The sequence below is a fragment of the Engraulis encrasicolus genome, chromosome 15 (genome assembly GCF_034702125.1).
Source record: "Engraulis encrasicolus isolate BLACKSEA-1 chromosome 15, IST_EnEncr_1.0, whole genome shotgun sequence".
NCBI lineage: Eukaryota > Metazoa > Chordata > Actinopteri > Clupeiformes > Engraulidae > Engraulis > Engraulis encrasicolus.
In genome coordinates, this window is record NC_085871.1 from 42,431,993 (window position 1) to 42,458,007 (window position 26,015).

General features: G+C 42.6%; 2 protein-coding genes across 2 annotated transcripts in view; one reads left to right on the forward strand and one right to left on the reverse strand.

Moving 5' to 3' along the window:
• Nucleotides 1-25,599, forward strand: part of LOC134464758 (uncharacterized) — a 47,531-nt gene extending 21,932 nt beyond the window's left edge. Inside the window, exons 5-19 of the mRNA XM_063218104.1 lie at nt 1,023-1,070; nt 1,883-1,930; nt 2,918-3,020; nt 7,841-7,905; nt 8,415-9,089; nt 10,173-10,770; nt 10,900-10,944; nt 15,172-15,201; nt 16,043-16,108; nt 16,323-16,388; nt 16,612-16,677; nt 16,884-16,949; nt 17,168-17,233; nt 17,435-17,500; nt 25,329-25,599. Of these exons, the coding sequence (XP_063074174.1) occupies nt 1,023-1,070; nt 1,883-1,930; nt 2,918-3,020; nt 7,841-7,905; nt 8,415-9,089; nt 10,173-10,770; nt 10,900-10,944; nt 15,172-15,201; nt 16,043-16,108; nt 16,323-16,388; nt 16,612-16,677; nt 16,884-16,949; nt 17,168-17,233; nt 17,435-17,500; nt 25,329-25,555 (2,235 nt within the window). The 3' untranslated portion in view covers nt 25,556-25,599. The remainder of the gene's footprint in view (nt 1-1,022; nt 1,071-1,882; nt 1,931-2,917; nt 3,021-7,840; nt 7,906-8,414; nt 9,090-10,172; nt 10,771-10,899; nt 10,945-15,171; nt 15,202-16,042; nt 16,109-16,322; nt 16,389-16,611; nt 16,678-16,883; nt 16,950-17,167; nt 17,234-17,434; nt 17,501-25,328) is intronic.
• Nucleotides 1-26,015, reverse strand: part of kcnd2 (potassium voltage-gated channel, Shal-related subfamily, member 2) — a 462,331-nt gene that overhangs the window by 281,637 nt on the left and 154,679 nt on the right. The gene's annotated exons all lie outside the window — the stretch shown is intronic.

The following is a 26,015-nucleotide window of genomic DNA, read 5'->3' on the forward strand; positions in this document are numbered from 1 at the left end:
TGTTAGTGATGTCGATACTCAAGTAATTAATGTCCGATGTTGTATATTGATGTCATGTGTCACCATTTTTGAGATTGAGACAGTGACCATACAAGTATGCACCTGAACTTAAAAAAATCTACACTCTCTTGTATTCCCTTCCCTGACTACTGCCATCTAGTCTGGAGCAACTGAGAAGGAAGAGGATCGTGCCATTGTGGATGCTCAGGTTAGCAGTGTTTGGTTGTGTATGCTGATTTTTTATTTGTTTTCCCCTGTGTGTTGGTGTCCATGACTCTGATCAGGAATGGTATACAAGAGCATATTTTGATTAGCAGCTTAAAGCTGCTATGTTACATTTGTGTGTTGGTATACAAGAGAAAATGGTGTTATGCAAGGACGGCATAGTATGCAAGAACACATTTTGACAACAGACTGAGTCTATGATGTGGCCAGCGGTGACCTAGTGGTTAGGGAGGTGGACTTCAGATCAGAGGATTACAGGTTCAAATCCCACTATTGCCTCTCCCGACACCTCTATCCATCGCTGAAGTACCCTTGAGCAAGGCACCTAACCCCACATTGCTCCAGGGACTGTAACCAATACCCTGTATCTAAATAGCTGTAAGTCTCTTTGAATAAAGGCGTCAGCTAAGTGCAATGTAATGTAATGATGTTAATGATGAAATGCATTTTAATATGGAATTCCAGGTGTATGTGACTTAAACGTATGCTATATTTATTTCATACTTTGCTTGTTTCCATTCAAGTCTCAACATGAAATTGAATTGTGCTATTCTCTTTCATTTCCTCCCCTGAATTCCATCACTTAGCCTGGGTCATCTGAGAAGAAACATGCAAATGTCTTAGACACCCATGGGGATGTTAGTGATGTCGATACTCAAGTAATTAATGTCCGATGTTGTATATTGATGTCATGTGTCACCATTTTTGAGATTGAGACAGTGACCATACAAGTATGCACCTGAACTTAAAAAAATCTACACTCTCTTGTATTCCCTTCCCTGACTACTGCCATCTAGTCTGGAGCAACTGAGAAGGAAGAGGATCGTGCCATTGTGGATGCTCAGGTTAGCAGTGTTTGGTTGTGTATGCTGATTTTTTATTTGTTTTCCCCTGTGTGTTGGTGTCCATGACTCTGATCAGGAATGGTATACAAGAGCATATTTTGATTAGCAGCTTAAAGCTGCTATGTTACATTTGTGTGTTGGTATACAAGAGAAAATGGTGTTATGCAAGGACGGCATAGTATGCAAGAACACATTTTGACAACAGACTGAGTCTATGATGTGGCCAGCGGTGACCTAGTGGTTAGGGAGGTGGACTTAAGATCAGAGGATTACAGGTTAAAATCCCACTATTGCCTCTCCCGACACCTCTATCCATCGCTGAAGTGCCCTTGAGCAAGGCACCTAACCCCACATTGCTCCAGGGACTGTAACCAATACCCTGTATCTAAATAGCTGTAAATCGCTTTGAATAAAGGCGTCAGCTAAGTGCAATGTAATATAATGATGTTAATGATGAAATGCATTTTAATACGGAATTCCAGGTGTATGGGACTTTAACGTATGCTATATTTAGTTCATACTTTGCTTGTTTCCTCAAGTCTCAACATGAAATTGAATTGTGCTATTCTCTTGCATTTCCTCCCCTGAATTCCATCACCTAGCCTGGGTCATCTGAGGAGAAACATGCAAATCTCTTAGACACCCATGGGGATGTTATGGATGTCGATACTCAAGTAATTAATGTCCGATGTTGTATATTGATGTCATGTGTCACCATTTTTGAGATTGAGACAGTGACCATACAAGTATGCACCTGAACTTAAAAAAATCTACACTCTCTTGTATTCCCTTCCCTGACTACTGCCATCTAGTCTGGAGCAACTGAGAAGGAAGAGGATCGTGCCATTGTGGATGCTCAGGTTAGCAGTGTTTGGTTGTGTATGCTGATTTTTTATTTGTTTTCCCCTGTGTGTTGGTGTCCATGACTCTGATCAGGAATGGTATACAAGAGCATATTTTGATTAGCAGCTTAAAGCTGCTATGTTACATTTGTGTGTTGGTATACAAGAGAAAATGGTGTTATGCAAGGACGGCATAGTATGCAAGAACACATTTTGACAACAGACTGAGTCTATGATGTGGCCAGCGGTGACCTAGTGGTTAGGGAGGTGGACTTAAGATCAGAGGATTACAGGTTAAAATCCCACTATTGCCTCTCCCGACACCTCTATCCATCGCTGAAGTGCCCTTGAGCAAGGCACCTAACCCCACATTGCTCCAGGGACTGTAACCAATACCCTGTATCTAAATAGCTGTAAGTCGCTTTGAATAAAGGCGTCAGCTAAGTGCAATGTAATGTAATGATGTTAATGATGAAATGCATTTTAATATGGAATTCCAGGTGTATGTGACTTAAACGTATGCTATATTTATTTCATACTTTGCTTGTTTCCATTCAAGTCTCAACATGAAATTGAATTGTGCTATTCTCTTTCATTTCCTCCCCTGAATTCCATCACTTAGCCTGGGTCATCTGAGAAGAAACATGCAAATGTCTTAGACACCCATGGGGATGTTAGTGATGTCGATACTCAAGTAATTAATGTCCGATGTTGTATATTGATGTCATGTGTTTTTGAGATTGAGACAGTGACCATACAAGTATGCACCTAAGCTTAAAAAATTCTACACTCTCTTGCATTTCCTTCCCTGACTACTACGACAGACATTCTTATGTGAATTAGCATATTAATTTAGAATAATTAAGGGAGTGGGACTTGTGCATGTACGCTGTGGAAAACTCGGTCGTGCATGTATGCTGAATTCCATATTAGTTTTTGCGATGTGCGTGGAAACCTACTTACGCAATAATTGATTAAATTCTTTCATGTCATTCTTATTTGCAGTGTGCGCCTCACAAGTTATTTCACAGAACTCTAAACATTGAGAAGTGCAGGACATGCCGTTCACCCTTTGCAGCGAAGAAATGGCTTGGATTACAATGCAGAGGTAATTTGGAGTTTTATTTGAAACAGCCTGCAAATGGGATGCAATGTAATAGAATAGTCCTAACTAATTCTGATGTTCGCGGCTGTCTTTATTTGGCTACTTGCCGTAGGTGATATGTCAAAGCCTGCTTCAGGATGGCAAGTGATAAAAAGAAGAAAGGAGTCGCACACTGGAGCTGGATGCAAAATCAAAAATTGTATTAAACAAAGCCGAAAAATGTAAATAAAACCGACAGACAGGGGACAAACGTTTAAGGTCTAGCCCTTCATCAGTGTTCCCAGTTTGAAAATCTTTTTCAAACTGGGAACACTGATGAAGGGCTAGACCCGAAACGTTTGTCCCCTGTCTGTCGGTTTTATTTACATTTTTCGGCTTTGTTTAATACAATTTTTGATTTTGCATCCAGCTCCAGTGTGCGACTCCTTTCTTCCTTTTAACATACTGCTCTTGGAATTACGCACCGAGCCATACGCACAGGATAAGACATTGGCGCGGACGCCACCCCACCATTACTATTCAGGATGGCAAGTCACATCTGTAGAACCACCCTAAGCATCCCTAATAATTTCTTCAAAGACACAATGTGCAATATTATGCTCTTCTTTTAATAAACTTGCCCGACCATGTGGTGGCAGAATTTCCCACCCTCGCCTCCCCAGTCAGAGCAACAAATTTGTACTGACATGTGAATATATCCACCGACCCGCAGCAGTGTGGCATGATATTTCCATAATTGAGCTTCATCATAATAATAGGCTACAACAATGAACACATTCCCTTTCACAAACTTCCCATTTTATGGTGGCCATTATCTAAACACTGAACATTTGAACAATGTTATCTGTTGTGCTGCTGTCACTCGTTGCAAAGATGGCTGAAACGATCAACATAGTACCCATTCCAGTTCAACAAACTCGCCAGCACTCAGTACCACATAACTGATATAGCCAACATAATCTTACCGATGTATTCCCCACATTAGGAACTAGGGATGTCCCGATCCAGCTTTTTGCCCTTCCAATCTGATATTTCCTTTGCACTTCCGATCTGATACCGACCGATACCAATACTGTCCTATCCGAGCATGTATGAAAGTTTTAAGTTATTCTACCTACTTACTCTGCTGTCAGACTCATGTTGAAAAGGGTTCTACTCCTGATAAAGACAGCTGAATTAACCCTCTAACCGCCAAAGTCGCAGAATTGTGAAGGTACATCATCAACAAAACTGTCTGTAGATAAAGCCAACAGTCTTAATGGTGTTCAGTCCCCCTACCAGTAGTTGGCAGACATGTTATCCTTTCAAACAAGCCCAAGATTGCGTCATTTTGTAGTTCACAGTGTCTATATAAGGCATGAGAAAAGACACAATTGACCAAAGATGCGGAAGTAGCAACTCGGCCTCTTTGTATTCCATGCAGTGTGTGAGGAAATCTATGCCGGGCTCAGCCTACTCACACACAATAACGTCTCTCTACCGCCTACCTCAAAAAATAACGTCTCTTTTACACCACTTATAAACAAAACACTCAAACAACACCTACCACGCCACAGAGATTAATGTTTATAGCATGCAAATACTGTTCATATTTGGTAGGTCTATTAAAGCGCCAGTTGGAGAGGAGAAGCGACTGCCTATTTCAATGGAACGCTGCGTTGACGCACAGCGCATCCAAACTCCCAACCCAACTTTGAGAATAGATTAACATGCGGTATTTTCTTTCGCCCGATAAGAGTCTGACATTATTGCAGCACTTTAACGCCGATAACGGCCCACCACTAGTTTTAATATATGATGCAAGGCCTAAATATAGGAACCCTTTATATTAGCCTATATAAATGAACTCTGTGGGGGATTTGGTTCAATGTTTGAACTTTGGGGATGGATTTGCTTCATTCCAAACATGAATCACTGACGTGCAGACTCGAGGAAATAAACATTATTCATACAGAAATCCTACGTGCAAACAGCCACAGCAAGATCAGAAGACAACAGATCTGTCAAATTCAATAATACATGGTTATACATTCCTGCCAGCAATGACTTTGAACAGGACGAGATACAAACGCTTTATCTACTGTCACTGTGGTGGTCTCTGAAGGTGTCTCTTGGTCTGTTCCAATACTCGTACTTACCGCCCTTTCCGCACTCCTTACGTACTTACCGCCCTTTTCTGCCCTCTGCCTATTAAATCCTAAATATCTCAGCCGCCGAAGCACATACAAACATGAAATAAGTTGCATTGAAAAGCGAGGACCCTCATTTTACATTAAAATGTGTTCATTCAGCCCGTACCCAAATTTTTAATAAAAAGCCTCAAATCTCAAGAGCCTGAATGCAGCGTACTGTATATGTCTCCAGGCTAAAAGGGGTTAAAAGCTGATAAAAAGAATTTCAGACAAACAAGACTATTACACAAGCAAAAAGGGAAAGAAATCTGGTGCCACACGGATGTCTATTTTCTGTAATTTATTTTTTAGGGCAGTGAGACTAACGTTTCAACATGCGTCTTCATCAGAGTCCTCAGAGAAATGGTTTGCCAACGGCCAAATAAATTGGAGATCCACAGCAGGTGTGCGTAAGGGGGGGTGGGTAATTCCTGCAGCGCAAACCAAATCACTGGTGTGCCGTACTCAAAATACATTAGTCATTAGAAAAAGTGGATTAAAAGTAAAAAAATAGGGCTGGGCAACGTTAACGCGTTAACGGTCCGTTAACTATTGAGGTCCATATCGCCCGACAATTTTGTTGACGCTATAACGCAGCAAGGTTTTTTTCGTGTTTTTTTTTGTCTTTTATGACCGTCATTCGTGACTTTTATTTTGAAGGCGTCAGCGCGCTTGTTGCTGCTTCCAATGACTGCCTGCTGACAGAGAAGAAGAATGTCTAGAAAAGTAGGCAAAACAAAACATATATAGCCTACAGAAGGACGTCAACTTCTGAATGGACATTTTCGGTACACAGTTCTACAGTCCTCCTTGCGCAACTCTCGAGCAGCATGTGGCTCGCCTTTGCAGCTCGCAAGGTTAGTCTATTGTAGGTTACGGTCAGCATGAAAAGGGTACTGCGCTGGCCGTCTATCAGCTGTCAATAACGCCACGCGGACTTACTAAAGCCCTGGTCAAAAATCGGACCGCGAGCTATTAGGCTACATTCCTCACGCAACGTTTTGGTTTCTACATGGCGCTGCGCGTGCATAGTAGGCTGTATCAACATGGTATGATTTCGCGACATCGGCAACCTCGTCAGCATTTAAGATAGTGTTAGTCATGTCAACATTATTGTTTTGAAAGATGTGTGCTGTCAATGCCAACAGACAGTCAATTAGTTTCTAGTTGCTGAAACACCTTAAATAACAGCGACAGATAAGAGAGAAGGTGGGAGTCTTTGACAGTGAGAGAAGGCGGGACATATCTCACAGACGCATGCCTGCCTCTTGCCTGTTTTTTTTTTAAGTGACAGGTTTTTTTTTTTTCTTGTAGGCCCATGTAGACCATCCTAATTTGAGTTTCTAATTTCTAATATATCAGTTTCAGTAGCCTACAATCTTAAATAGCCCTAGTGTAATATTGTATGCAATAATTTGTTTCAGTAGGCCTACATTGGATAGGCATAGCCTACTAGGCCTGTATAATTTAGACTGATAGGTTGGCAAATAGCCTACATTTCCATTGTGGAATATTATATTAGACCTACATAGGTTATCTACAGAGTGCATATGCAAATTATTATTAATTATTTTTTATTAATTTATAAAATATTTTTATTTTATTTTATTTATTGTTATTATTTTTGGGTTTTGCGCGCTATACGATTAATCGCGATTAATCACAGAAAGTCATTGAGTTAATGCGATTAAAGATTTTCATTTTTGCCCACCCCTAGTTAAAAAAGTTACAGGCAACCATGAAATGGAAATTCATCAAGTACAAAAATCAACAAGTACAAAAATAGCAGGTATAAGCATCATATATGTAAAACAAACACATCAGCTCAAAAATGTTTACAACATTACAAAAAACAAGAGAAAATTAATTCCTCATTTAGACCTTGAGGTTCCAAAGTACCCAACGTGTATATCCAGAAAGCATCCCTGCATAGGAGTTTTCTGATAATATCACCACCCCTAGCACAGCACGAAAAGGGGGATTTGTGACAATGAACTCGTCCCTAATCGTCCACGGAATTACCTAACTTTCGTCTGATTTTGAGCGCTTGAGAGAATGCGAAACTAATAGTTTTGGTGACACTTAAATCGCCCGGAAGCGAATCAGAGCCGCGGACAGGTCTCACAGCAGGGTGTTAATGGCCCAACGATTACCACATGAAAGGCAATGACAGCCAGCCCGGAACGCGGACTTGCCTTGCTCTTATTGGACGAAAAAGACACGTGACTCAAAGTAAAAGAGCTGCGCTATTGGTTAGCAGGGTCGGCAGCTACGACCTTCTATTGGTCACGTTGGATTAATTTATGCAGACCGTATACAGTAGGTCTGTATAATTATGCAAAAATTATTATTACTAATATACCTAGGTTGATTTTACTTTGTATATTCACATCATTATATTCACATCATTATAGGCTGCACTGTGATGGGGCTTTAGCATGCATGATGTGAATTTATTGATAAAATGAAAATGAATGAATGTTTAGTTTAATTTAGTTTGTTAGCACTACACATGGAAAATTGTACTAAATGTTTGTTCTATCATCACGTTTAGCAGTATATTGGTTGTTCTAATGTGAGGAAACTCATGTAAGGCTTGAAATAAAAATGAGTTGTTGAAAGTGATGGTAGTACTTTTAAATGTTTCTACAGTTTGTGGTGGTGTTTGGCATGAAAAATGCCTAAAACGTTCTTCTGAAGATTGGGATCTGCTTTATGTAAGTGTACCAGTGTACTTTTTTATTTAACTAATATGTGCCAGTCTGATAAAAGTACAGTATGTTCTGCATCCAAAGTTGTCTATTACTGGACATTCAAAATGGCAGACATGGAAAAGATCCATCTTTTCATTTATGAAAAGTAAAAATTTCCAAGTTAAAATGAATAATTAGAAATCCATGGTAGTGGTGAATATTCATTAAAAAGATAACATTTTTGAATGGGTAACATACATTCTGGAAATAAAGTACTAAAATACTACATACTGGACCTTTTAAAGTCAAGCTAGCAGCAATGTGGGAGCAAAGTAGTGAGTCAAGTGAGTGAAAGTCAAAAACATATTTATAAGAATAACTCAAATGTCTATACACCAAAGATATAAGGCCAACTCATAATAATTGACCAAGCAGTGAAGCTCCTTAACATAAGAAACACTTGCTCCCCAATTCATTGAGCAAATGTTTACATGTCATATTAATATATTGTTATTTGTTTCCTATTCCTTTAGAGTGATTGCTCATCAGGCGATGAATACATCCCATGTTCACCAGAGAGCCCAGAAGAAATTGAGTCAGAAGAAATTGAAATACAAACATGCCCTGCTCTCAAAAAAGTGCTGCCTGAAAAAGAAAACACAAGTGCCATGTCAGAGGATAACGCGTTGATGGCCTGTGCCGAAACAGAAAGTCAGATGGCCTGTGCCGAAACAGAAAGTCAGATGGCCTGTGCCGAAACAGAAAGTCAGATGGCCTGTGCCGAAACAGAAAGTCAGATGGCCTGTGCCGAAACGGAAAGTCAGATGGCCGGTGCCGAAACAGAAAGTCAGATGGCCGGTGCCGAAACAGAAAGTCAGATGGCCGGTGCCGAAACAGAAAGTCAGATGGCCGGTGCCGAAACAGAAAGTCAGATGGCCGGTGCCGAAACAGAAAGTCAGATGGCCGGTGCCGAAACAGAAAGTCAGATGGCCGGTGCCGAAACAGAAAGTCAGATGGCCGGTGCCGAAACAGAAAGTCAGATGGCCTGTGCCGAAACAGAAAGTCAGATGGCCGGTGCCGAAACAGAAAGTCAGATGGCCTGTGCCGAAACAGAAAGTCAGATGGCCTGTGCCGAAACAGAAAGTCAGATGGCCTGTGCCGAAACAGAAAGTCAGATGGCCTGTGCCGAAACAGAAAGTCAACAGAAAGTCGGTGCCTCTTCAGATGAGAATGTTAAAAGAAAATTGAAAAGTGATGTTAATTACTGCTTCGTTTGTGAGAAGCCTCAGACAAAGATCACAAGGCACTTTGAGACCCATGCAAACACCAATGTGGAAATTGCCAGGGCTCTTAGTTTCCCAAAGGCATCCAAGCAGCGAAAAATTCTTTTGGAGAAGCTGAGAAATGCAGGCAACTTCAAACATAATATGAAGGCCCTTGGAAATCCTAGCAAGGTTCAGCTGAAGGTTAAAAGATCTGCAAAAAAGGATGCAAACTACGAGTTTTGCTTGCACTGTAAGGGCATGTTTGTGAAGAGAGAATTATGGCGCCACGTCAAAAGATGCTCCCAAAAGCAAGATCCAGAGATGTCAGGCGGGGAGAGGAAGAGAGTAACGAGTGTCACAGCCTCACAGAAAACCCTCTCTCAGCCCATTTCTGATGGAGTGTGGGCACTAATAGGGAAAATGCACGAAGATGATGTTACTGTGGCTATAAGAAATGACCATTTCTCCCTTCAGCTGGCTCAATCATTATACAACAAACATGGCCATGACCGGAAACGGCATGAGTACATAAGGCAGAAACTGAGAGAAATGGGAAGACTGCTTGTCGTTCTCCGAAAGTCAACTCAGATACATAATCTGGAGGAGGCCATTGAGCCGGCTAATTTCATGAAGGTGACTGAGGCAGTCAAGAAAGTTGCTGGTTTTAATCCAAGAAATAACTCCTTCAAATCACCAAGCTTGGCTTTAAAAATGGGCCATTCTTTGAGGAAGGTCAGTGACCTTATTCTCTGCAGTGCTTTGATGGCAGAAAATCAGGACCGAATCAACTCTATTGGGAGATTTCAAAAACTCTACGAGAGCAAATGGTCCGAATGCGTATCTCACTCTGCCTTGCGTAACATGAGTCAGGCAAAATACAATAAAGTGTCATCTATTCCCATTGCAACAGACATCACAAAGCTCCACACTTTTCTTAGAGAGCAAACAAAAACTGCCAGTAAACAACTGACAGAGCAGCCTTGCGAGACAAGCTATGCCACATTGGCAAGACTGACACTTTGTCAGATCACGCTCTTCAATCGAAGGAGATCTGGAGAAGTCTCTGAAATGACAATGGAGAACTTCATTAACCGCAACATGGAAGAAGTTCATGATGACGTTAGTCTTGGGCTCACAGACGTTGAAAAAAAACTATGCAAACGCCTGAACAGAGTGGAACTAGAGGGCAAACGGGGCCGAAAAGTTGCCATCATCCTCACCCCCAGCATGCTGGCTGCTTTGTCACAGCTGGTTGGTCAACGAAGAGATTGTGGCGTTAAAGACGACAACCCGTACCTGTTTGCAGTGCCACATTGCGATAGCTGCTACAGAGGCCATGACTGCTTCAAAATGTTTGCCCACATGTGTGGCGCCGGAAACCCTGATCTGCTCACCTCTACAAACCTTCGCAAGCATATTGCAACAATGAGCCAAATCATAAATCTGAAGGAAAATGAACTTGATTTCTCCGCCGATTTTTTTGGACACAATATAAAAGTTCACAGAGAATACTACAGACTACCTCACTCAACAATTCAAGTTGCCAAAATGTCAAAGCTGCTCATAGCCATGGAAAAGGGGGACATGGGAAGTCTTCAGGGAAAATCCCTTGACGAAATTGGTGGTATGTTATACCTAAGCTGTACAAGTGTTGTCCCTTACACTGTAAATTTCTCTTCTCATTGCAGATCCTTGCACACTAGTTCAATTAATGTCTAATGTGTTTTGTTGTTCACTTGTTTTATTTCTATAGATGATCTACAATTTAGTGAGGAGGACGAAAGCACAGCTGATGAAGGTATTTGATCTGCATGTACAGTATATTTTAGTTCATTTTGGTTCCGAAGTTTAGCCACAGTAAAACCAGTGTGTGGAAATTGTGCTTGCGGCTCAAGTTTCCTCTAAGATTGAAGTCTTGTCTTTCATCTATTGGGGACACATTATACATTTATGTTAAAGGATGGCTAACAGATCACTAGAAGAAAACCCCTAGGACCTCTCTTTCCCCCATGACCTGTCCTTCCTATGCAACCACAACCAGAAGCTGGCTCTTTCCGCCTCTTCTGCCAGGTTCTTGCATGGCCTCTTCAGCCTTGCTCCGGACACTTTTGAGGAGGCGCTGGATAGGACAGAACCTACGTTTCAATGCCGGTTCCTGACGGTGCCATTTTCGGTTCCTAATAAACACTGGGGATGACGAAATGTTTAATGAGCCTCCCTCATTATCCAGTTGAAGTTTCCAGGAATTTATTTTAAATTGAGAACTACAATCTAAATCCAACCCTATCCATTTCGTGGGTGTGCATCTTTGCGGAGCGTCAGTTCATATTCATACAGTCGATGTTCATGGCAAACGCACAGACAATCGTGCAAATTTACCTGATTACAAACTGAACCAGCATGAAGTTTTGCATCAGCCCCAGACAACTTGAGCGGCAAAACAACAAGGAGAAACTCATATTTAATTTTTTACGCTGCACACGCTCCTTTTAAAACATGCCCTGTGTGGGGGGATTTTGGCCTCGCGCACGGAGTGTTAAATGGAAAAGCATGGTGTACTGTCGGACCTGTCACTGCCGTCCCGTTAACTGTCAGGATTTGGCCTGTTGAAACTTTTCTTAAAATCAAGAAAAAATTTGCCGTTTTTGGTAGCTGACAGGTATGCTGTTCTTGCAAACACTTTTAAAACAAGTAAGGTCGCCAAATTCCGCCCACTTCACTGATCACTTCACTGTGAACGTGATAATGTCACTATTTCAAATGCTATTTGATTATGCTATTGTATATTTTTGGATAGCGGCAACTGTGTAGATGAGGTAGGCCTAATGAGCAATATTAGCTAACATTGGTAGCCCTTTCTATCGTAATTTGGAGATAACGTCCAGCATGTCCAAAATCTAGTTTCAGCACAATTCGCCGGCGAAAGGCTCCCAATTCCACCAGCTTGATTTCAGGTCACGTCGATATTTCCATTACTGTTTATTATTCCTTCATGCTGTTTTGCTGATTTCGTTCACACTTGTAGTCCTGGCTTTACCGATGCAGGAACTGTGATTAGTTTGGTCGTTACTGTGGAAAGGGTTGAATAATTTTGGTCCTAAAGCGAAACAGGGAAGCGGCCAGGGCAAGTTTTTAGCCAGAATGCCGTCGTGAAATTAAAGTTCCACCTCTTTCATGCTGCCGTTACGGCACCCTTCATTACAATGCTGTTTACGGCCGTTTGACTCGGTTTTAAATGTCATCGAGAGAGGGAGTCATATTTAGGCTCTCCCTCCAATCGCAAAAGTTCACAGACAACGGTGTTTCGTTACTTTTTAGTAGTAACTCGTTAGGCCTACACTAAAAACAATAGTAGTTACATTACTGCAATCCAACACTGACAATTTACCTTTTAGGTACCACTAGAATGGCCTATTTTTACCTTAAAATGTCAAAAACTCCGCACCAAGGATGGGGGAAAACCCCCCTTCCGCACCAACCCCCCCTCTCGGTCGCTTCGCTCCCTTGACCGCTACGCTATAATTTCATCCTAGCTACAACCCTGATATTATTATTATTATGATTATTATTATTATTATTATTATTATTATTATTATATTATACAATAATGCATATTCACAGTCTCGTTCAATATAAGATACCTAAGAACAATGCATAATAATAATAAAAAGTAATAATTAAAAAAATCCTGCCGAAAATGTACCGTACCGTGGGGTCTGTACCGAGGTACGTACCGAACCGTGACTTTTCTGTACCGTTCCAGCCCTAGTTGCTCGGCAAGGAGTGGTATCTTCTCCCCTCCGACAAGATGGTGGTGTAGTCGTTCCTGGCTCCTTTCCTAAGTGGCAGACTTGGAGGGCTTGATCTTCATTCGGGCCCATGATATCAGCTCATCCATCCTCTTCAGCAGTCTTGCTGTACATGCTGCTGTCTGAAGGAGGGAGGTGACATCATCCATGTAGCTCCTTAGTGGGGGAAGCCTCTGACCATTTGGCAGTTTGATCCCTCCAACCATTTGTCTTGCACCATTGAGAATGATCTCAAATGCTGCTACAAACAGTATGGGAGAAATCGCACATTCCATTGCAAATCCGGCTTCAAGCTGTTGCCACCCAGTAGAGAAGTCTTGCACGGAGAAGCACATCTGCAGGTTGTTGAAGTACTCTGCTACCAGGGTCTTTACACAGTTGGGCATGTGAAAGAAGTCCATGGTGCAGTTGATCAGTTGGTGTGGGACTGATCCATACGCATTGGCAAGGTCAAGCCAGATGACATGCAGGTCAGTCTTCTCCCTCTTTGCCTTCTGAATCTGGTCCCAGATCATTGTGGAATGCTCTACGCATCCAGGGAATCCTGGCACCCCTGCTTTCTGGCAGTTGGTATCAATGTAGCCATTCTCAAGCAGGTAGTTGGTCATTCCTCTGGCTAGAACTGAGAAGAAGTTTTTACCTTCCACGTTCAGTAGGGCGATGTTACGGAACTGGCTGATGTCCTTGGGGGTCATTTCCTTGGGGATGAAGACTGCCATCGCTCTTTGCCACTCAGATGGAATGAGATTCTCATTAGGTACCATAGTAGTTCTAGTACCTTGGGGCAGTTCTTATAGAGCTTGTAGGGGACTCAATTGGGGCCTGGTGCAGAAGAAGACCTCGCTTTCTCTACGACTTGCCTGACCTCACTGAGCTTGGGAGGCATGGTGTTAAACTCAGCTGTTGGCTGTGCAGGCTGGGGGTACATATCCTGGTGCTCCAAGGGGGGATGGTCCTCTGCGGATCGCTGTACTGTTTCCTAGCGTGCTGCTCCAGCTCCCTGGTGGTTTCGAGCTTGCCAGTCTTCTCCTCCAGCAGCTGTCTGGCATGCTTGAAGGGATACTTGAAGAAACTGGCTACTCTTTTTTTTTTCGGTTTCCTTGAAGAAACTGGAAACTCTTTTTTTCTTCCACCTTTTGCGTTTCCGAATGCGTTCAGCTCGGCGAAGTCCAGTCTTTTCCTGACCTCCTCCCACAAGGCTTTGAGTCCGTCTTTCTCTGCTTGAGTTGCCTTTCTCCAGTTCATGCAGAGTTGCCGCCACCTTTGCACAGGCTGGAGGATTTCCTTCTCTCTCCAGTGTTTAAAGCAGGAATTTGCTTAGGCGAGGTGGTGAATCGTCGACAGGGACCAGTTTTGCGCGGATGGCCAGTTTTGCGCGCGCGGGGTGGGGTGGTGGGGGTACCTATGTTTTCACATACCCGTACCATGACTCTCTAAAACAATCTTTTAAAGTTCTTATTAATTATGTGATGCCCAGCTGTTTCTGAACAGACAAATCTCTGGATTCATCTATTTTTTTGTCCTTTGATCAATCTAGAAAAATATAGGCCTATTAGAATTTGACCAATACAACACTGTTTGTGTTTAACACTTCACTGCAAGCAAACATACAGAAATATTTGGCCTAATTGATTTTTTAGTCCATCCCACCTCTCGGAGGGCCCGCGGCCAGTTGTTTTGGGATGAAGGTGGTTATTGCCTTGGTCCACTCAGATGGGATGGCTTGTGTCTTCCAGGCGATGCTCATCAGCCTCCACAGGAGCTTCAGAACCATCAGGCATCTCTTGTATACCTTGTAGGACACGCCATTCAAGCCTGGAACTGAGGCAAATCTAGCTTTTTCCACCATCTGCTTGATCTCCGTCCACCTTGGTGGTGATGTCACTCATACACTTGCCTCTCAATGCCTGGGGTATTTGATTATATTTACAACAAACACGTAGTTTGATGTTCAATATGGGGTACATTCACAGAGGGAAATGATCAGTTTCTTAATCCTAGTCCATACTTCCCTCCACCAACATAGAGACATGTAGCTGTACTGACAGAGATTATTGTCTATCATTCGTCTCTTGTGTGTTGAATGTCGTTCAATGTCGGTTTGTTTGTTTATTTATTTGTATGCTTTCCCTAGGTGCAATTCTTTATGTTATATGATATTTATATTCTATAGGATATTTTTATGTGCATTGACGATGGTTTAAATTTCTTTGCAGATGATATGGACTGCTGCACAGCTGATGAAGGTATTTTTTATTCTTCACTATTTTCACTATTTACTCTTTAAACTTTATACACCCACTGCACACTTTCTTATGTACACCCTGTCAGTGAAATGTTGAACCACATTTCACTTCAGAACGGCCTTAATTTTTCATTCTTTCAGCAGTGTGGAATTCTCCATTCCTTGGTTTTAACAAGTGTTTGGTTGAGTTACTGTTGTCTTTCTATCATCTCAAACCAGTCTTACAATTCTACAATACTACTACCCTAATACATGATTAGACTATTAGATATGCTCGAATTATATTCCTGATCACTTTGTCAGTAATCTGTCAGTGAGGAAAACTTTGAATAAGCCTTCTGCCACACTGAGAAGGCGTAGTGCATCTTGATACAACATGAATTTGGAACTTTTTTTTTTGTCAATTTTGAGTTTTTGCTCAAAATTGCCAGGTTTCAACACCAGTAATCTTTAAGGAATGAATCACTCTCAAGGCTATTACTGTAGATAGGGGTGTAAATAATAATCAAAATGTATAGATGCATCGATGTATCAGCGATTTAATCGAATTGCATCATATCGTGGGACATTCTAAAGTTTCGAAAATAATCGCATCGCTGACCCCTGTCCAATGCCCTAGCTCCATAACATAATGGAAGTGGAAAAGTAGTTGAAAAAAATCGAATCGAATTGTATCGTATCGTGGGGAATTCTTGCGTATCGAAAACAATCAAATCCCTGCTTTAAGAAATTGATACTGTATCATATCGGAGGCTGTGATTTACACCCCTACTATTAGAAGTGCTCTGATTGTATTCCGTGATGGAAAACCTGCTGTCTTCATAAGCTTTATTGTACCGCAGGGGGAATAGGTGAGAGCGAATATGTCAGCACTGGCGCTGCCTGCCGTGTCAACGATGGCATCAATGGTAATTCTAAGACAATAGTCAATGCACAAACACACACACACACACACACACACACGTTGTAGCAAACATTGGAGCTACAATAACTCTGTTTATTACTTCCAGGGAAAAAAGGCTCAAAATTGCCTGATTCTTTCAGATAATGATTGTGTTCCTGATAACTTAGTCAGTGATTGAAAACCTGCCGTCTTCGTTCATAAGCTTTATTGTACCGCAGGTGGAATAGGTGAGAGCGGATATGTCAGCACTGGCGCTGCCTGCCATGACAACGAAGACATCAATGGTAATTCCAAGATAATAGTCAATGCACACACACACACACACACACACACACACACACACACACACACACACATTGTAAATAATCAAATCCCTGCTTTAAGAAATCGATACTGTATCATATCGTCATATCGGAGGCTGTGATTTACACCCCTACTATTAGAAGTGCTCTGATTGTATTCCGTGATGGAAAACCTGCTGTCTTCATAAGCTTTATTGTACCGCAGGGGGAATAGGTGAGAGCGAATATGTCAGCACTGGCGCTGCCTGCCGTGTCAACGATGGCATCAAAGGTAATTCTAAGACAATAGTCAATGCACAAACACACACGTTGTAGCAAACATTGGAGTTGCAATAATTCTGCTTATTACTTCCAGGGAAAATTTACTCAAAATTGCCTGTTTTCAACTGTAGCAGTCTTTCAGATAATGATTGTGTTCCTGATAACTTAGTCAGTGATGGAAAACCTGCTGTCTTCATAAGCTTTATTGTACCGCAGGGGGAATAGGTGAGAGCGGATATGTCAGCACTGGCGCTGCCTGCCGTGTCAACGATGGCATCAATGGTAATTCTAAGACAATAGTCAATGCACAAACACACACACACACACACACACACACACACGTTGTAGCAAACATTGGAGCTACAATAACTCTGTTTATTACTTCCAGGGAAAAAAGGCTCAAAATTGCCTGATTCTTTCAGATAATGATTGTGTTCCTGATAACTTAGTCAGTGATTGAAAACCTGCCGTCTTCGTTCATAAGCTTTATTGTACCGCAGGTGGAATAGGTGAGAGCGGATATGTCAGCACTGGCGCTGCCTGCCATGACAACGAAGACATCAATGGTAATTCTAAGATAATAGTCAATGCACACACACACACACACACACACACATTGTAAATAATCAAATCCCTGCTTTAAGAAATCGATACTGTATCATATCGTCATATCGGAGGCTGTGATTTACACCCCTACTATTAGAAGTGCTCTGATTGTATTCCGTGATGGAAAACCTGCTGTCTTCATAAGCTTTATTGTACCGCAGGGGGAATAGGTGAGAGCGAATATGTCAGCACTGGCGCTGCCTGCCGTGTCAACGATGGCATCAAAGGTAATTCTAAGACAATACAGTAATCTTTCAGTAATCTGTCAGTAAATACAGTAATCTTTCAGTCCCTTTGACAAACAGTAGAGTAGAGTAGAGTAACTTTATTGATCCCCAGGGGGAAATTCAGGAATAATCTACACCACTCAATGCTATGTGATATGATTTGATTGTATTCCTGATCACTTAGTGATGAAAAACATTCTTCATACACTTGTATTCTACCCTAGGTGCAAGTGGTAAGAAAGGGTTTAGTCAGCCACCAATTGTTTAAGTTCTCCCACTTAAAAAATGAGAGAAGCCTAGAAGCCTGTAATTGTCATCATAGGTATGCCTCAACTATGACAAACAAATGGAGTAAAAATCTGAAAATCACATTGTCTGATTTTTAAAAGAATTTATTTGCCAATTTTGGGAGCATTTTGTATTTAGCTATACAAGATACACCTCATGGATGCACTGGGACGCATCATCAATGATGTATCCGGGGTCATCGGGTGTTTTGGGTCTCACAACATCATACACCTCCAGCCAGGTGACCCAGCCGGGGCTGATCAGGCTCCGCTTTGCGTCCCAGTAGGTGCCAACGGATCTGCCCTCCTCATCCTAAGCCACCTAGTGGCCTTTTCAGCCCCCTTCTTTGCCGCTGTCAGCGACTGCCTTAAACACGTCATAGCGCCAGCAATAGGGACCATCTGCCAGAGCCTTTCGGGCCGCCACTGAGGAGGTGTTCTAAAGAGCACAGCGGGCATGAAGGGGTTTCACCGTTTCCCCACACATAGAGGTTTGCTGGGCTTGGCAGGGCGTAGTAGACAGCTTGAACCAGGAAGCATACCCGCTGGAAATCCGGCTGCAAAATGTTTTTCCAGGTGATCCTTCGCTGTAGAGCGCTCTCCCACAATGTCCAAGCCCCTTATTGCCTGTAGTCCTACCTGCTCACACGCTCGTTCCCGCACCTAATTGCGAACCGGTCGTCGTGTTCACGCCAAAGATTTTAGCGTTCGCGAACCGGAAAGTTGGTTCACAATGCGAACCACAAAATACTCGTTTTTTCTCTGCGAACCGTGACGACAACGAGACAGTCAGCAGGTTCATCCGGGTAACACAGTCACGTGCGGGGAAAGTTCAGAGCTTGGTATGAACACGGACGGTTCGCAGGTAAGCACTTTAGTGCCAAACGCAACTGGTGCGAGCACCGGCAGGTCTCCGTTCTGGTCGGCCTGAACGCCATATAAGAGGAAGCTGCAGGATGTTACTCATCCCATACAGGGCAACGCTGGTGAGGCAGCGAGGAAGTCCCAGACACTTTCGAAGAAAGCTGCTGATCTTCCTCTCTAGGTACTCTACTGCTGTCATTGGACACAGGATCAGTCAACAGAGGCCACAGGATGCGGGGCAGGATTGAGTGCTGATAGATCCAGGCTTTAGACCTACCAGGCAGACCAGATTTTTCTACTTTGGTAAGTCAGGTTCCTAGTTCCAAGCTGGCTTTCTGGATGGCTGCTGAGTCCTTCAGGGTGGAGTCGAAGAGTTTCCCCCAAGCTCTTCACGGTCTGCTGTGTTATGGTGGGATGACAGTTCCTGAGATGGAGAAACGGAACTTGTTAATCACCTTCCCCTTCTTCAGGACCATGGATCGTGACTTACAGTATATCACGAAAGTGAATACACCCCTCACAGTCTCTGCAGATTTGTGAGTATATCTTTTCATAGGAAAGCATTACAGAAGTTTCACTTGGACACAATGATTAGTGACCTTTTAAGAACATATTTAACCGCTTACATTTCTTGTTCACTCAGAAAAAAACAAAATACAGCCATTAATGTTTGAACATGTACTCACAAAAGTGAGTACACCCCATATGAAAATCCGGTAGAGAAGGGGCTGTGTTTGCTTGAATCGTCTCGAAATGAAACGAAATGAAAAGGGAGGTCATCAGTGTGCGTTTCAACCTTTCTTTGATTTGAACTTTTACATTTTGAGTCTGCATCTGGCTTGAATAGATTGGTGTGAGATTTGAATGCAATCCTATGGAGAATATCATGATCTGCTTCAGTAGTCACAGTGCTTGTTGACATGCATGTTTCTTTTAGGTGTATTTCAGATTACCAATGTTGACAGCATTCATGCATCCCCAATCCATGTCAGCCCCACTCCCATGCTTGGCTTTTGATAGGATACACTTTTTTTTGTAAAACTCACTTGTTTACCACCACACATGCTTGACAACATTTAAAGTATATTTGTTTATATTGGTCTCTTCAGATCACACAACATGGTTCCAGTGATCTATATCTTTGGTCTGTTCATCTCTCTTGAGACCAAGATAAACAAATTTGCTTTAGATGGTGTCAAGCATGTGTGGTGGTAAACAAGTGAGTTTTACAAAAAAAGGTGTATCCTCTCAATGGTCAAGCATGGTAGTGGGACTGACATGGTTTGGGGATGCTTGAATGCTGTCAACATTGGCAATCTGAAATACAGTACACCTAAAAGAAACATGCATGTCAACATGCACTGTGACTACTGAAGCAGATCATGATATTCTCCATAGGATTGCATTCAAATCTCACACCAATCTGTTTAAGCCATATGCAGACTCAAAATGTAAAAGTTCAATGCAAAGAAAGGTTGAAAGGCACACTGATGACCTCCCTTTTCATCCCTTTTCATTTCGTTTCATTTTGAGACGATTCGAGCCAACACAGCCCCTTCTCTACCGGATTTTCATCTGGGGTATACTCACTTTTGTGAGTACATGTTCAAACATTAATGGCTGTATTTTGTTTTTTTCTGAGTGAACAAGAAATGTAAGCGGTTAAATATGTGGTTAAAAGGTCACTAATCATTGTGTCCAAGTGAAACTTCTGTAATGCTTTCCTATGAAAAGATATACTCACAAATCTGCAGAGACTGTGAGGCGTGTATTCACTTTCGTGATATACTGTAAGGGCTCAAAACTCATCCTTTTCCAGGTGATAAGGTTTTCATGGTCTTGCAGGATCCACCTACACCCTGTGACTGATGTAGTTGTTATGGTGAAGTCATCTACAGCTCTGTCAAAAATTGAGAGACCGCCTCAAAAAATTCAGTCTTTCTGATTTTGCTCTGCACAGGTATGTGTGCACAGTATCTTGCACAAGCTGTGAAATTTGGCAGAGAATAGGTGCTTATTTGAGGGAGCTTCAGCAAGGCTGAAATCGGGTCAGATTCATCTTTGCAAACAACGCGTCTCTGAACCCCACATACAAAGATGAATCTGACCGATTTCAACCTTGCTGAAGCTCCCTCAAATAATCACCTATTCTCTGCCAAATTTCACAGCTTGTGCAAGATACTGTGGTTTATACACCTCTCTAGGTCTCGAGCTAACCATTAGATGACCAGGTGTTGGATTAGATGTGAAATTTGGCCAAGGATTGGGGATGATGTGAGGGTGCTTCAGCAAGGCTGAAATCGGTCAGATTCATCTTTGCAAACAACGCACCTCTGAACCCACATACAAAGTTACTTTGGGCCAAAACATGATTACTTCTGTTCTGACAACGCCCCTGAACGCTGAGGACAGGTTTTTTTAGAGAAGGGCAATGCTCCAGCCACTCAGCTTGCCAATCAAGCTGTGGATGGAGGACCACCAGATCAATACCCTGACATGGTCAGCCCAAACTCCAGGCCCAAACCCCCTTGAAAACATCTGGAATGTGAGCAACTTGAAATCTTGCACCAGGCCTGAAATAAATTCATCCAAGAACAATGTGAAGGACTAATGGATTACATACCAAAACACATGAAAGCTGTGACTACAAATCAGGCTTATTCCACCAAATATTGCTTTCTGAACTCTTCCTAAGTTAATACAATACAATTATGTTGTTTTTAAGTTGATATCATCATCTTTTCTTTGCCTTTGTAAGATTTGGAAACATTGCATCTTGTGTGTTATTGTTATGTTATTTTGACCATTTGAGATTTTCTACAAATAAATGACAACATTTTCTTTCGAAATTCAGAGGAAATGTTGTTGGTAGTTTGTAGAATGAAATAACAATGTTTGTTTTACTCCAACACATACCTGTGCAGAGCAAAATCAGAAAAACTGAAATTTTTCAGGCGGTCTCTCAATTTTTGCCAGAACGGTATATAGGCTCTGATAGGGGGGCTGTAGTACACCTGACTTGGTCAGGGGCCCTATACTTTCCACCTCAGCTTACTTTACCACCATGTTCATGGCTAAGGAGAAGAGGACAACGGAGATGGTGCATCCTGTAATTATCCCCTTCCCAATGCAATGCCAGTCCGATGTCTCTGACCCAGAAGTAACTCTCATCCTGAAATTATTGTAGTAATCCAGGATGAGGTCCTTGATCTTACTGGGAACATGGTGGAGGTAGAGAGCAAGCTCGAACAACTTGTGTGGTATGGACCTATAGGCGTTGGCCAGGTCCAACCACACCACAGCTAGGTCGCCTTTGTTCAAACGGGCCTCTCTGATGAGCTGTGTAACGACCCCAGAGCAGAGATCCCTCCCTTCTGTACAGATGGGTCGATGTAGCGGTTCTTGAGGAAGAACTCTGTCAGTCTTCTCGAGACGATGCTGAAAAACACCTTCCCTTCCACACTCAGAAGTGAGTTCTCCTCTTTGGATATCCAAACTCCCTCAGCATGTCTCCACTGGTCAGCCACTTTTCCCCTTCTCCAGATCACCTTTATGATCCTCCACAGGTGCTATACAAGCCCCGGGCAGCGCTTGTAGACCAGGTTAGGGGTTCCAATGGGGCCTGGTGCTGATGCCGAGTGGGCCCCCTTGACAACCTCCTCAACCTCCTTTAGGCTTGGCTCCTTCAGGTTGAACTACGTTGTAGGGGGATCTGGGTTGATGAGAGCTTTGTTAGGCTTCAGCTTCTGGTCTCTCAATGGATCGCTCATGGTGTCCTGGAGGAAGTGATTTGCTTGCTTTATAGAGCACTCAAGCCGGCCACGGCGCTTGTCCCCAAGGAGTTGTTTGGTAAAGCCAAAGGGATTGGCGATGAAAGCTGCTCGCTTCCTTGCCCTCTCTCTCCCCCATCTCTGGTGCCACTCTTCTCTGCGAATCGTCATCAGCTTCTTGCGCAGGATGTTTTTCAGTTCCGCCAGGGGTTGCTTCTCCTCCTCCGTAGCAGCCTTGTACTGCTTCTTGAGAGTGTGAAGCTCCTGGCGTAGATGGTGTATCCGAGTGGCTCTGTGACTCATTGTTTAGTAAGTGGGCTTTGATTTTCTTTTTTCCACCTGTCCAAATCTTTCCGCAGCATAGCTGACAATGATGGGGTCATCGATGTGAGGTGGCTGTCCACATGTCCTTTAACTATGGCCTGGATGATGTTGGACACATCCTCGTCGAACTGCTGCCACTCGCTCCTCTTGCTGGCTGAGGGACACTTAATCCGCTGCTGTGGAATAACTCTGCTAGGGTCTGAGGTACGAGGAGGGATTGGGCTCTGTGTCTCAGCAGGTACAAGACCTGAGCGTTGTACCTCATTGTCTTTGTCCAGACATTTAATTCTAGCCCGATGGATCTTCAGGCCACGATGTTTCACAGCTTTCCGCAAATGCATGTTACATTCGTCATTTGTCCGTTTGCCTGGGTCATCACCGTGTAGTTTGTCCGATTTTGAGATCATATCCTCCCCTGCTCTTGGGATCTCCTGGGGGTATCTTTCTGTAGGGCTTTCCACAGCTTTGATTGGGATCTCTCTCACGAAAGATGCAGGTTGGGATGCTACCCCAACCTGCCCAGAGTGCCGTCTTTGCTTGCTGTCAACTGTCTCTCCAGTAGTCGACCAAACTATTCTTGGTTGTTGTCACCTAGTCTACTTCTGGGAGTCACTGACTGTGTTAGATGAAAACTAAACAAGATACACCTCATGGATGCACTGGGACGCATCATCAGTGATGTATCCTGGGGTCATCAGGTGTTTTGGGTCTCGCAACATCATACACCCTCACCCAGGCGACCCAGCCAGGGGTGATCAGGCCCCGACTTGCTGACCACGGATCTGCCCTCCTCATCCAAAGCCACCTAGTGGCCTTTTCAGCGGCTTCACTTGCGGATCTGATGGCCCCCTTCTTTGCCGTTCCAACGATGCCCCAGGCATAGCAGCAGCCTACTTCTATGGGTTCATAGAACGTCTTCCAGCCTGTCCTCCTCCACCAGTTCCTGGTATTTAGCCCTCTTCCTTTCATTGGCTTCCTCGATATTGTCTTTCCAGGGCACTGTCAACTCCAGTATGGTCAGATGTTTTGAAGACTGAGAGGTCAATATCATATCTGAGCGGAGGGTTGTTGTTACAGTGTGCTGGGTGAACCTCAGCTGCTTACCCAGGTCGACCTGCATCTGCCAATCAGATGCTGTATGGAGCAGGCCTGTTGTAGCCCGATGGTTTGCTCTGGGTTTTTCTCCAGGTCTGAGAAAGGAGATTGTCTTATTTGAAGCATGAAGTTTTTTTGCTGGTAAAGTATGAAGTAAAAAAAAAAATACAAAAGTTCATCTTAATACTTTGTTTCCTACCCCTTTTTTGCTAATTTATGTAAGACCCATTCCTACATTAAGATTTCTTCACGAGCAGTGATGTTTTGATAATGTCTCTGGGCAACATGGGCCGTCAACTTCCTCTAAAGATGTTCAATGATCTGAAGACTGGCTAGATCACTCAGAGACCTTAAATGCTTCTTGCGAAGCCACTCCATCATTGCCCGGGCATTGTGTTTGGGATAATTGTCATACTAAGACTCAACCATGTTTCATATTCAATGCCCTTGCTGATGTAAGGAGGGGTTTTACTCTAAATCTCTTGATACATGGCCCCATAAATTATTAACTTAACTGGCTGAGTCTAGTCTTTGTCTCTTTAGACCACACAACATGGTTCCAGTGATCCATATTTTTGGTCTGTTAATCTCTCTTGAGACCAAGATGAACAAATCTGCTTTAGATGGTGTCAAGCAGGTGTGGTGGTAAACAACTGAGTTTTACAAAAAAAAAGTGTATCCTCTCAAAATTCAAGCATGGTAGTGGGACTGGCATGGTTTGGGGATGCATGAATACTGTCAACATTAGACATCTGAATTACACCTAAAAGAAACATGCATGTCAACATGCACTGTGACTACTGAAGCAGATCATGATACTCTCCATAGGATTGCATTCAAATCTCATCCCACTCTATTTAAGCCAGGTGCAGACTCAAAATGTAAAAGTTCAATGTAAAGAAAGGTTGTTACGCACACCGATGACCTCCTTTTTAATCCCATTTCATTTAGAGACGATTTGGGCCAACACAGCCCCTTCTCTGCCAGATTTTAATCTGGGGTGTACTCAGTTTTGTGGGCAATGTTAAAACATTAATGGCTGTATTTTGATTTTTTCTAATTGAACAAGAAATTTAAGCGGTTATATATGTTGCTAATCATTGTGGTCACTAATCATTGTGTGAAAGTGAAATTTCTTTAACGCGGTCCTATGAAAAGATATACTAAAATCTGCAAATATGTGAGGGTTGTACTCACTTACGTGACATACTGTATGCGTATGATGACAATTACAGGCCTCTCTTATCTTTTTAAGTGGGAGAACTTGCACAATAGGTGGTTGACTAAATACTTTCTTTCCTCACTGCACCTTCCTGATATGGTGATTAACTTTGGCTAGCCAGATAGCTTTATGTTCTATGCCCCATGCAGCACTAGGATGTTAGGCACACTCAGAGCATGTAGTCTAAGCTAGACCATATTCCCATTTTATGTTGTACTGTTCACTGTATTCTTACACTTTGTTATTTGCTGTTCTGTTCCTAATAGACCACGTCAAATCACGTAGGAGCTACAAAAAGAAGCCCTGGACCAAAGATGAAATCCTGGCTGTTCAGAAACACCTTGGAACTCATATCATGCAAGGGAAGCCGGCCACCTTGTCTGAATGTGAGATGTGCCGGAAGGCAGAATGGGACATGTTGAAAGATCGCACAAATCAAAACATTAGAGACTTTGTTAGAAACAGGGGGAAAAAGCCAAAGTCAGCTCCCTAAGCTTTAGACCCTGGGCCTGTGATGGTATTTTGTTTGTACGTTCATGTTGGAAGTCAATATACAGTTTATCCCATAAGTGAGTACAACCCTCACATATTTAGTATACCTTTCCATCTCCTATGAAAAGATATACTAAAAATGTGAGGGTTGTACTCACTTATGGGATATACTGTAGTTCCTTTTAAAATGTTCTTCCTTGTGTTATTTTTTATAATTATCCAACTATTACAACATGTTTTGGCCCTGTCCGAACTTTTTTGAGATTTGTTGCATGGTTCTGATTTTAACTCATTGGCTGCCAGCCATTTTCATAAAAGAGTACCTCGGAGTGCCAGAGATTTTTCAGCATTTCTCTACCCCTTTCCGTTCTTTCATAATCATCTGTTGAAATTAAGTGGAATTCGCCAAAATGCTGCTTTCTAGCCAAAAAGCTGAGAAAACGCCATTTGAAGTAGAACTA